This window comes from Cetorhinus maximus, chromosome 15, assembly GCF_964194155.1.
Source record: "Cetorhinus maximus chromosome 15, sCetMax3.hap1.1, whole genome shotgun sequence".
NCBI classification, from domain to species: Eukaryota; Metazoa; Chordata; class Chondrichthyes; order Lamniformes; family Cetorhinidae; genus Cetorhinus; species Cetorhinus maximus.
In genome coordinates this window covers 4,128,050-4,141,559 of record NC_135893.1, presented here as the reverse complement: position 1 = coordinate 4,141,559, position 13,510 = coordinate 4,128,050, and the positions used below count along the sequence as shown (strand labels likewise).

General features: G+C 40.4%; 1 protein-coding gene across 3 annotated transcripts in view; it reads left to right on the top strand.

The window, feature by feature from the left end:
• The window catches only part of mib2 (MIB E3 ubiquitin protein ligase 2), a 254,519-nt gene that overhangs the window by 72,764 nt on the left and 168,245 nt on the right, over positions 1–13,510 (top strand). For 2 of the 3 annotated variants that reach the window (XM_078557745.1, XM_078557746.1), the window contains exon 2: positions 12,039–12,370. In XM_078557745.1, the coding sequence (XP_078413871.1) occupies positions 12,148–12,370 (223 nt within the window). In that variant the 5' untranslated portion in view covers positions 12,039–12,147. Of the gene's footprint in view, positions 1–973; positions 996–12,038; positions 12,371–13,510 lie in introns of those variants that run through there. The other variant, XM_078557747.1, reaches the window with a different exon arrangement.

The window sequence follows — 13,510 nt, the reverse complement described above, 5'->3', positions numbered from 1 at the left end:
CAAAGCAAGGCACTAAGAATAAGCCTAAAAATATTGTTGCTGAAATCTATGTGCAGCCTGAACAAGTCATATGCAAGACTGTGATGCACTCAGTAAAGTGGCTAATACATAAACCATCTTGTCTGCATGTACACAATGCTATGGACCCATACACCATCCCTATCAATGCTCTTTGCAATACCTTAACCATCATGGTCATCTTTTAATCTGCAGATTCCTTATTCCATATTATCAAAAGTAAATGCTGAACACTATTATAATGTGTAACTGATCTAATTCCCTATTAGTGAATATGCCATTAATGTTTCCCTCTAGTCCTTCCCTTTAGTGACAATGATATGGTGTTTCTGTTTTCAAATCCATATTAATGCTCCTTCCAAGTGCTTCCCCTGTGGGTATATTAAGTGAAGTAACTGGTTGTTGGCTATGAACACGGCCCTCTTGGGATGCAGGCAGCCCTCTGTCTCTTTGTGCTCAGTCGTTATATGGCCCAAATGAGCTTGTGCCCAGTGACTACAGCACAATTAGTAACTGGTTCTGATCACAGTCAAGATGGAGGCTGTATGGGTTTGATGTGGTGTTGCCTTGAGAAATGTGATATGATTGATGACTCTGCTATGCCCCTGTGCCCACTTGTCATGGCTCTGTTGCAGGATGTACCACTCAGATTGTGTACTGATCTGACTCGAGAACAGTTGTATGGAGCTTTTCCTTCATCCCATCTCTTAGGCTGAAGCCAGGCAAGAAAGTCTCTTGTAAGTCTAAAAACCCCAGGTCTCTGTAGCAATAATGTATGGATTCACCAGGTAGTCACAAGCGTTGTGCTTCAATTCTGTTAAGCAGTCATGTATGTCTGAACACAGTTGCTGCCAGACTTTGCAAGGTTTTTTACACACTCTCCAATGTATAAAGTTTTGCTCAGATAACAGTATTTTTTTTATGCAGGTCTCTGGGTTTGGCAGAGGAAGAAGGGTGTGAGCTGTGTCATCCACTCCGTAGGTTCTTGCTCCTTACTGCAATTTTACACTTGTTTCTACTTTCGTTTGCTCGGTGATTCACCTGATGCTCCCTAGTCAAAATGACTTAATCTGAGGTGGCTTCTACCTGATCTGCATCTTGTGAAATGTAGAGCGTGCTGTGAAACACTAGTTTCTTATGTGGCACTGGAGTCTGCAGCTTATTCTTAGTAGCGTATCTGTAGGATTAGAAAAGGAATACTCGCTGCAAGACACCCCTTCAAACAGAGGTTATATTGTCAAGTTGTGCTGCAGGACATGCCTGTGTGATACTGAGAGAGCCTGGGAATGGTTAGAAAAACAGGCTAGGACTGTTTTAATGGGTCTCAGTATTACTCTTCCTATGGTTTTGTTTTCTGCAAATAGTCGTGGCCTATTCAAATTAACTTAAGATACCTATAGTTGCAGGACCTTCCTCCCACCCTGACATAATTACCTCCAAACAACCCACACATTGCGGGTCACTATGTGGAGGGGGCCCATCTGTTTAGACAAAGTAGCTGCTTGAAAGAGTTTGAAAGAACAAGGGCAGCAGGCAGGTGGAAATACCACCGCTTGCAAGTTTCCCTCCAAGTCACACACCATCCTCACTTGGAACTACATCACAGCTCCTTCAGAGTCACTGGATCAAAATCCAGGAACTCCCGCCCTAACGACACTGTAGGTGTACCTATGCCGCAGCAGTTCAAGAAGGTAGCTCATCACCATCTGCTCAAAGCAATTGGGGATGGGCAATAATCTTGTCAGAAAAGCCCATATCCCAAGAAGAAATGGAAAAGAAAAGCTGTTTTATTGTACAGCAGTACTCTTTATTTGTCTGCGCTATTATTTGAACACCATTTCTTAGCAAGTTTCAGATTTCTGTTCACAAATTTCTTCTATTTTCATGGTAGCTGCAACCTTGTCAGAGCTGCTGCTGCATGGGAAGCCCCATTGCTCCTTTGGCAAGCTCCTGTAATTAGGCCCTGGACAGGATGAGTGCTTTGCATATGTGATTTGGCCAACTTTGGAAGATCTGTTGAGGGCAGCTGCTGCCATTGTGTGAGTGCAAAGACCTCTCAGTACTATCGCCCATTGGTTCAGCACTCTGGACAAAAGTCTCCCCTCTGGTGTCAGTAAAGTCGATCCAAGCTTCTGAATCTATTGTTGTGTGGATTAGTGGAATAAGCTGAGCAGTGTGATGCCAATTCTTGACTTTCTTGTGATTTTGTCTAGTAGGCAACGAATGTTGCAGCAGCACATTTCCAATTGTTTCCCTTCTGTAACTCACCCAAGCACTCATTCTTTACTGGTGAGCTTAGATCGTGAGTACTAGCCAGCTGTTCCACTGGAATGCAAGGGGATGATAACCAAGGTCTGTGTTGCACTGATTTCCAGGGCCTCCAGTTCTCTATTTCAGTCACATTGTAAAGTACTGTCGCTTGGGAGAGTTCCATCCCTGGCAGTATGATTAAAAGTCATATGGAATTGCGAGATAACCATTCTTTTGTCAGAGTTGCAGGTGACTATTCTTCCTCTGTACTATTTGATAACCCTTTCCTTGCCTGGCTTTAACTTTTGAAATAAGAACAAAGTGTTGGAAAAACTCAGCAGGTCTGGCAACGTCTGTGGAGAGGATAACAGAGTTCACATTTTGAGTCAAATATGACTCCTCTTTGGAATTCCAGTACTGGATGAGCAGAAATTTTCTCCAGTTGAACATTGGGAAGACTGGAACTGTTATTTTTGGCCCCTTTTACAAGCTCTGTCCTCTTGCCACCGATTCCATCCCTCTTACTGGCTATTCTGTGACCAAACCAGTCAATTCGCAACTTTGGTGCCGCATTTGACTCTGGGATGAGCTTCCAGCCATATATTGGTGCCACACTATAATTGCCTATTTCCATCTCTATAGCATCACCCCACTTTTCCCCTGCTCATCTGCTGCTGAAAGCCTCACTCATCCCTTTGTTACCTCTACACTTTCCAGTGCACTCCTGGCTGGTCTCCCACAATCCACTCTCTGTAAACTTGATGTCATCCAAAACTTTGCTACTGTGTCTTAACTTGCACCAAGTCCCATTTCACTCTGCTTGCTGACCTACTGCTTCCTGGCTAAGCAACATCTTAATTTTAGAATTCTCATTCTTTTCAAATCCTTCCATGACCTTGAGCCCTTCCCTCCAATCTCTGTAATTTCCTCCAGCCTCTCAAATTGCTGAGGTATCTGCACTGCTCTAATTCTGAACTCCTGAGCATCCTGGGTTTTAATTGGTCCACCATTGGTGGCTGGGCTTTTAATTGTGTGGGCCAAAACCTCTGAAATTCCTTCCCTAAACCACTCTCCTTTTCTCTCCTCCTTTAAGATGCTCCTTAAGGTCTAGCCCTTTGACCAAGCTTTTAGTCACCTGTCCTGATATCCCCTTATATGGCTTGGTGTCAAATTTTGTTAATATTTCTGTGAAGCACCTTGATGCGTTATGTTAAAGGCACTGAACATGCATAAATTGTTCCTTTATACCACAAAAACAATGTGTGATAGAACCATAGCAATTTACATTGTGGAGACCTTTTAAAAAAAATTGTTATTGGGATGTGGGTGTTGCTGGCAAGGCCAGCATTTGGTGCCCATCCCTAATTACCCTTAAGGGGGTGATGGTGAGCTGCCGCCATGAACTGCTGCAGCCCGTGTGGTGTGGGTACAACAACAATTCTGTTAGGGAGGGTGTTCCATTATTTTGACCCAATGGCAAAGCTAGGGTGGTGTGTGGCTTGAAGTGGAACTTGTAGATGGTGATGTTCCCATGCATCTGCTCTCCTTGTCTTTCCAGGTGGTAGAGGTTGAAGGTGCTGCCGAAAGAGGCTTGGTGAGTTGCTATTTGGTCCGTTGTGTTTGGGCCATCCCTTGCTAGACCAATTCAAAACCAATCTCAGTGGCCTGATGGTTCTCCATTGCCTTGTGACTCATCTGCTTTCATTGTTTATGATGCAGTGAACTCATCTACAGCAAAAGATACTGACATTTTATTCACAGAATATTATTCCTAAACAGGTGAATACTAGAGTTGGGAAACTTTTATGGGCTATTTGCATGTTCAGAATCTCTAATTTTGCAGTGATCAGATCGTTTATGAGAATGACGTTTTTGTGTGTCATACCCTAAAAAAGCCTTCAAAGTAAATATTTAATTATTAACTGTTACTCCCTTAAAGAAATGTGGATCTAGTCGGTAGTTTGCCACTTTCTATTACAGATCAAAAGTGTTCTCACAAACTAAGAGATGCAAGCTACTAAACCTAAAATAAAAGTCCATTTTCTCCTGACCGTAAAGGCTGGCTAAATCTTTACCAAATTATTTTTTGGGTAGATAACATGTACATTTTAAGTACTCTTGAGCACTATTTTTAAATGTCATTATCTAGCACCAAGTGCTGTGTAAATGATTACTGTTTTCACTGGATTTGTATTCGTGTGGATTTAAAAATGGCTAAATTAGAATTAAAATCTCCAGGAAAATACCAGATTTTGCAGTTTTTATATTAACAGATTTATATTTGATGTCAATAATGTCCATGGAGGGTGCAGGCCAAAAGCAGAAAACTTTGTCATGTTGAAAAACCAAACACTAACTGCCCTCCTGCGTTTAGGAAATACTGTTTTGTAAATAAATGTACCTTGACCTCCCTGTTTAAGCCTTGAAATTATTGTATGTTATGCAAACAATGTTAATGAAGTTTATTGTAAAAGCACTGAACCTGTTCGTATCAAGTGGAAGTGTACCACATTTAAAGTAACAGCTATGGTAAAGTAACCGAAGGGCATTTTGGTATGTGTGAATCACATGTTTGTTTGTAACTTTGCCCAAAATCATTTCCAATCTTGTGAAGACTGAAATTGCTAATGTATTGGACTTGCACAGAAATCCAATCTTTGGTTGCTGTATGCGTCCTTTGTGCAGTCCTGAGCCAATTACCTTATCGTAAAATCAAAATTCTGAATCTCCCTCCACGGTGTCGGCATTGTGTTTTATCACTAATTTGTCAATTAAATATTGGGAAGTGACAATTTTGCTCTCTGGTTAGTGATGATTGTATGAGTGAGAGAAGTGAACAGATAGAGACAATAAATTCTGTCAGTTATCACCTCATTTTGTCCTACAGATGTGCTTCCAAACATATTGTGGGACGTGTATTGCACTGTTCGTAGTAAATGTTCCCTATGCTTAGAAGCAACAGTGGTATTAAAATTAACATTGCATTGTTGATGACGTTTAACGTGTTGTCTTTCCTCATGAATGAAATTACTTTGATTTTGCTGTAGTAGAGTGCTTTGCAATTTCCCTTCACTCCGGCAGTTCAGCTATGTAGCCGTTTAACATGCAAGCTAGAATTGTCATTTGAAACATTTAATCGCGCCCCATACCTGCTACCATCTAAAACCATCTCTTTGATCCTGCCCTAAAATAAAAGCAAATGCTGTGGATGCTGGAGATCTGAAATAAAAACAAAGTGCTGGAAAAACTTTTTTGGAACTCCTTCCAAAGTTCTAAAGAACAGACATATTAGACGTGAAATGTTAACGCTTGTTTCTCTCTCCACAGATGCCGCCAGACCTGCTGAGTTTTTCCAGCACATTCTGTTTTTATTCTTTGCTGCTGCCTTTGGTCATCCACAGTAAACCATTCACCAAATCTCATTGGGATGTTTAGCTATGTGAGAGATATAATTAGAGTCCTGTTGACAGCAACCTATCATGCACGCAGCAACTGGCCTCTACTGTGCTGATAAGCATGAGATGTAAGATTTTCCTTGCCTGCACTCTGATTAAGGACCTCTATGTGTTTAAATATTGGCGCACAGTTCTGGATATGTCTCATTTCCAGAATTTCTTTGCTTTTTATTATTTTTCCTTTCATTTATTTGCTTCCCAGGCTTATTCTGTAAGGTTAGTTAAATGATAATTATACTTTTCACTCCCATGTCCTTCCACATCCATGCATTCTATTCAGTCAGGTGGTGGGATTATTGTTGGCTTCTCTGTGATAATTGCCCCTGTTTCGGCTAATGGGTGCACAGTGTAAGGGACAATTTCTTTCTAGACTCTTCCCTCATTTGTCCATGATTCAGCTCTCCAGCATTGTTGGGTATCTGACACAATTGTCAAAAATTGTCATCTCTGTCTCCTCTGGAGGTCCCCAGCATCACAGAAGCCAGTCTTCAGCCAATTTGATTCACTCCCCATGTTATCAAGAAGCGGCTGAAGTCACTGGATACTGCAAATGCTATTGGCCCTGACGATATTCCGGCAGTAATACTGAAGATTTGTGCTCCAGAACTTGCTGCCTCCCTAACCAAGCTGTTCCAGTACAGCTACAGCCCTGCCACTTACCCGGCTATGTGGAAAATTGCCCATATATGCCCTGTACGCAAAAAGCAGGACAAATCCAACAAGGCCAATTACCACCTGTTGTGATGCGGTAGATGACATGTGCCAGACGGATCAAATCCACGAGGAAAGCTCGATCCCGCTCTCTCAATGATTTTGCAATTTGTATTTATTTCGAGATGCATGCCCTGAATTCAGTAGTAATAAGTCCACCAAGACTTGAGATTTTTTTTAGAAAACTAAATTTATTAACAAAAGAAAAGATTTCAAGCACCTACATAGGCCTACATATTACTACTATAATAACTCCTAAAACCCATAATGAACCTGGCTTCTAGTTACCGTTAAGGCAACGGTAAAAACATAAATTTAAACAGATCCAGGCAAGTCAACACAATACCCTGGACAGCAGAATTCAAAGTGGCTTTTCCCAGCTTCGGTTTCTGTAAACAGCACACTTCATGCACAAATACTGGAGGCTTTTCTCCAAGGTAATATTCTTGGGATTGCTACCTGAGCCATGGGCAAATTAGCATAGGATAAATAAAGTCAAGAAGTTAAATGCGTGGCTCAAAGATTGGTGTGGGAGGGATAGGTTTCAGATCTTGGGGCACTGGCATCATTACTAGGGCAGAAGGGAGCTGTTCCGGTGGGACAGGCTTCACTTGAAACGTGCTGGGACCAGTATCCTGCCAAATCGAATAACTAGGGCTGTAGAGAGGGCTTTAAATTAATTAGGGGGTGGGGGGGAGGGTTCTGGAGAGGGTATACATAAGCTTACAAAGCAAGAAGACATGGCAGCATTGCAGGGCAGCTATTTAGTTAACGATTCCCAGAGTGTGACAGGAAGGGACAGAGTGTACAAACATAAAAAAAACCCAGAAAATAGGGTAAAAGGGTGGGGGGGAAATGGTAAAAAGGCAAAATTAATAGCTCTTTACTTAAATGCACACAGCATTCGGAACAAGATAAATGAATTAACGGCACAAATAGAGGTTAATGGGTATGATCTTATAGCCATTATGGAGACATGGTTACAAGGAGATCAAAGCTGGGAACTAAATATTCAGGAGTGTGTGACTTTTCGAAAGGACAGGCAGGAAGGAAAGGGTGGTGGGGTAGCTTTGCTAGTACAAGACGGTGTAAGTACAATAGCAAGCAATGATCTTGGATCAGAAGGTGTGGAATCCATATGGGTGGAGGTTAGAAATAACAAGGGGAAGAAGACACTAGTGGGAGTAGCCTATAGGCCCCTGTCAGTAGCTATACTATAGGACAGAGAATAATTCTGGAGATAATGAGTGCATGTAAAAAGGCAGTACAATAACCATGGATGACTTTAATATTTATGTATATTGGGAAAATCAAATTGGCAGAGGTAGCCATGAATAAGAATCCATAGAGTGTCTTTGGGCCAGTTTCTTAGAACAATATATTGTGGACCCAGCCAGGGATCAGGCTATTTTGGATCTGGCAATATGTAAGAAGGCAGGTTTAATAAATGATTTCAGGTTAAAAGATTCCCTAGGAAACAGTGACCATAACATGGTAGAATTTAGCATTCAGTTTGAGAGTGAGAAACTTGGTTTGGAAACAATCGTGCTAAACTTAAATAAGGGTAATTACAAAGGAATGAGGGCATAATTGGCTGGAGTGGACTGGGAAAGGAGTTTTACAGAAAAGATGGGCAATTGCAGACGTTTAAGAAAATAGTTCATGGCTCAGAACAAAGATATATCCCAGTGAGGAGGAAGGATTCTAGGAAGGGGATAAATCAATCATGGTTAACCAAGGAAGTTAAGGATAGTATAAAATTGAAAGAAAAAAACATACAATGTGGCAAAGATTAGTGGTAAGCCAGAGGATTGGGAAAGTTTTAAAAACCAACAAAAGATGACCAAAAAAATAATAGAGGGAGAAAATAAACTTTGAGGGTAAACTAGCAAGTAATGTAAAAATGGACAGTAAGAGCTTATTTAAATACATGAAAAGGAAGAGAGAGGCCAAAGTGAACATAAGCCTCTTAAAGAATGAGGCTGGGGAAATAATAATGGGGAACCAGGAAATGGCAGAGGAGTTGAATAAATACTTGCATCAGTCTTCACGGTAGAAGACACTAATTGCATTCCAAAAATACTAAGCAATCAAGGGGAAAAAGTAGGGGAGGAAATAAATACAATAACTATCACTAGAGAAAAAGTGCTCAGGAAACTAATGGGGCTAAAGGCCAATTCCAGGACCTGATGGGTTGCATCCTAGGATATTAAAGGAAGTAGCTACAGAGATAGTGGATACATTGGTAGTAATCTTTCAAGAACCCTTAGATTCTGGAAAAGCCCCATAAGATTGGAAAAGTGCCAATATAACACCATTAGGCAAAAAGGGAGGGAGCCAAAAAATAGGTAACTGTAGACCAGTTAGCTTAACATCCATCATTGGGAAAATGTTAGAGTCTATTATAAAGGATGTAATAGCAGAGCATTTAGAAATGAACAGTATAATCAAGCGGAGTCAGCATGGCTTCAAGAAGGGGAAATCATGCCTGAAAAATTTATTAGAATTCTTTGAGGACGTAACTAGCAGGATAGATAAAGGGGAACCAGTAGATATTAATATATTTGGATTTCCAAAAGGCGTTCGATAAGGTACTGCACATAAGGCTGTTTAAAACGATAAGAACTCATGGTGTTGGGTGTAGTATATTAGCATGGACAGAGGATTGGCTAACTAATAGAAGACAGAGAGTTGGGATAAGGGAGGCATTTTCAGGATGGCAACCTCTAACTAGTGGAGTGCCACAGGGATCAGTGCTGGGGCCACAAATATTTACATTATATATTAATATATTATACTATATTATATATTAACGACCTGGATGAGGGAAATGAATATATTATTGCCAAGTTTGCAGATGACAGAAAAATGGGTGGGAAGGCAAGTGATGAGGCTGATACAAAGAGTATACAGAGGGATATAGACAGGTTAGGTGAGTGGGCAAAAAACTTGGCAGGTGGAATTTAATGTGGGAAAATGTGAGGTTATGCACTTTGGCAGGAAGAATAGAGGCACTGAATATTATTTCAATGGGGAAAGACTGAAGAAAGCTGCAGCACAGAGGGATTTGGGGGTCCTCATGCATGAATCACAAAATGCTAGCATACAAGTTTTGCAGGTAATAGGGAAGGCAAATGGAATGTTGACCTTTATTTTAAAGCCATCTGTGTCATCATATTTGTCCTTGACTTGTGGGTCGTAAGCAAGAAATTCAAAGGAATGTCAGTGGTCACGAGCAACAGTTTGGCCCTTTTAATCTGGGCTCTAGTACAGCCCTTATTCCTCCTGACTCTACATTCTACACCATAACGTCGATCCTTAAACGCGCAATTTTTCTTTTGCATGCTAGAGGGAATATGGTTTCCATTGTAAACTTTTGTGCATAATGCAACTTATTAATGATGTGAGCATGGTGTAGCAGATTTTGCCATGAAGCAGTTGTCCATGGGTTAAGTCCCCTGGAGTGAGTGGGAAAAGTAGAGAGCTTCAGCCATGGGTGGCTGTTGTGACAGTGTATGCACTCACAATGCTGAAGTCTTGTTTTGAGAAGAAGGAATAGGCAGTAAATCTTCTGAAACTTCTGGGTAAGTCAGTCATATGCCATGGTATTAAGAAAAATAATGGAAAAGTAAGGGATATAGCCTAAATTAAGGGTTCATAAGGTTTGCTTTACATTATTGCATTAGTTGGAATACCTTATTTGTTTCTGCATCATAGTTAACTACAAAACTCTAGTTCTAGCAGTGGCAGTAACACCTTTTCATTATTGTGATCAGGAATTATGTTTCATGTGCTCGTGAAATAAAATAGAGTCGAAAATTCTAATGACATGCAAATTGAGATGAGGTTTAGCTTTAATTTGCTGTATTGCCGTATCTCCTGAAGTTGGTAATTGCTATTTAATTTCAGATATTTTTCAATTTTTTTCTCTTCCCCTGTAAGTGCCATATCATCCCCTTGTACAATCAGCATTGTAAATGCAGATTATGTGGTCATTATCACATTGCTGTTTGTGGGAACTTCCTGTGCACAAATTGGCTGCTGTGTTTCCTACACTACAATAGTGACCACACTTCAAAAGTACTTCTTTAGCTATAATGCACTTTGAGACATCTGGTCGTCTCTATATAAATGCAAGTCTTCTTTTGTTGTGAAGATGGCAGACGAACTGTTTTCATACCTCCGTCAATGTTGTTCTGTAATTTACCCTGGGAATTCAGTTGCTGATTTAAAAGGAGCGAATGCATTCCCATTCCTCCCAATGAGGAAGTTGTCTGGACATTGCATAGAAACATAGAAAGTAGGAGCAGGAGTAGGTCGTGCAGCCCTTTGAGCCTGCTTCGCCATTCAATATGATCAGGCTGACCCTCTATCTTAATGCCATACTCCTGCTCTCTCCCCATATCCCTTGATGCCTTTAGAGTCCAGACATCTATCTATTTCCACCTCAAATGTATTCAGTGACTTGGCCTCCACAGCATTCTGTGGTAGAGAATTCCATAGGTTCACCACCCTCTGAGTGAAGAAGTTTCTCCTCACCTCAGTCCTAAATGACCCACCCCATATCCTGAGACTGTGACCCCTTATTCCAGACTCCCTAGACAGAGGAAATATTATCCCTGCATCCAATCTGTCCAGCCTTGTCAGAATGTCATATGTTTCAATGAGGTCCCCTCTCATTCTTCTAAACCCCAGTGAATACAGGCCTAGTTGACCCAATCTCCTCATATGACAATCCTGCCATCCTAGGAATCAGTCTGAGATCAGAAGCTTGCTATAGGAGTGACGGCAATTGCCCCATACGCTGCTGTGAGTTAAATTACTGAAGTTTTCAAAACTTTGCTCTGAATTGACAATAATGGAATCTCTATTACATGCCCTATTATCTGCCAAAATGTTCACAGCACCAGTATTGAGTGACAACTTTGCCTTAATTATAGTTTTTTTGGTATATAAACCTTTTTGGGTAAATAAAACAACAGTATATTACCTTTCTACTTTCATGGCTTTGCTTGGAGTGTTGCTGCAATATACGTATAAGAAAATCAATGGGCAACCTTTGATCTCAATTTCCACTGAACATCAAACACGATCTCTCCGTTTTGGTTAATAATGGCAGTTCCACTGGATAACAACATTCTAATGTTAGCTGTTTGTGTTAGATAGTTACAGAGTAAGCACTACTAACTTACAAATTAAACCACAGCCGTATCCAAAGGGCTCCTTTGAACTAGCTTGACCTTTTTCATTAAAATACAGTGCTTGTAGGTTAGAACGGGCTTTTTACCCTGTATAGTCTTACAGCGATGGTTGAAATTGTTTGTGAAGCAATTTCTTCATTATTCCCTTTCAAGTCGCAGAGTCCTCGTGGATCTGTCAAGCTTTGAAGAATGATGAAAGACTGTTTCTAATATTGTATTTTCTTTGAAAATCTCGTATTTATGCAAATGTATACTTAAATCCTATGCAGCTCAATAGAGGCACTGTAAATTGTCATGACTTACAGTTTGCAGCTAAGAGGAACATACATCTGGAGCACAATACATTTATTCTTGATTTGAAGAATATTTAATTGACGGCTTTGTCTTTTTTTTCCTTTGTCAGGTGTTCTAGGAGCCTGGGGTTTCTTTGAGGCATCTTTTGTCATTACAATAGACGGCACTGCATTTATTTTTTGACGAACTGAAAAATCACTAGTCACCAATTGTCAACCATGGAAGTGGGCATGCGTATTGTACGTGGTGTGGACTGGAAATGGGGGAACCAGGATGATGGGGAAGGACACGTCGGTACAGTGGTTGAGATTGGCCGTCAAGGCAGCACTACAACACCAGATAAAACTGTGGTGGTCCAATGGGACTGTGGCACCAGAACAAACTATCGAACGGGTTACCAAGGAGCTTATGATCTGCTTCTCTATGACAATGCACAGATTGGTAAGTTAAGAGTTCTTCACGTGTTCTGTCGTCAACATCGGATTTATTTTTCAGTCTTTGTTATGACACAGCGGTTGGTAAAGGCTGAGTTGTTCCAGAGGGAAACTTGAACGACTGTCATAACCTATATTTTCAGTTGGTATGTTTGAGATGCAGCTTTGAATTCAGGAATAAGACCACTGAGCCTTGAAAGGTTTTTATGTAAAACTAAATTAAACATTTATTAATTTAACAACAAATTAAACGCATACACATGTCTACAAATTACTACCATAAATAAATCTCCAAATTAATCACTCCCAGGTAAATCTTCACCAAGGCAACAGTAACCCATAGACTTTAAACAGACACCAGGCAAAGCACATTTGACCTCATGAATTCAAAATGAGGTCTCTTTGCAGACACAGTTGTAGGCTTGCAGGCTGGTTAGATCTTAAATGCCTCTGACTTACACACACACATTCCTTTCTGTTTATACCTAGCTTTTCCTTTGAATGCAAATTTTCCATGGTATCCCATGTTTTTAACGTCACATCTAGCAACAACATTTTCATCCCACTAATTTTATTAGTAATATAAACACATTGCTTAGTGTCTTCCAGCTAGGTGCAAGATTTTACCCATTCTTTTGAGTGATTTATTTATAAATACAAATTGCCCCCTTGACACTTATGTTTCTAAGCTCCTCCATGTTTATCTAATTACCATTTCAAACCTACTTCTTTCAATACATCAAAGCACCCAGACTAGCTGGCTTTAATCAAATTAAGACACATGCAGCCACACACCCAATTACAATTACAATTTAAAAATAATTTCCAGTAACATTGTAGACATTCATATCTCTTCATGACAGCCCTCCATCTTTAGTGTCCCTTCTCCTCACTAATAACCATTCAGTTCACATATCTGAGAATAGCAGCAATTTGTGAGTCAGTTTAAGGAAGTGCATTTATTGCTGGATGCGAGGGATAAAGTGTTGGCTAGCTCCGTGGAAAGGGGAGGACCTGTCAAATTGCCAATAAAAGAGATTACACAAATTTGTATTTCTGAAAATGTGAAAATATACATCTTCAGAGTTTGTCATGCAAAATAAACAAGTCATGACATATCTTTCATTACCGTCAGCTGGATTTAAGT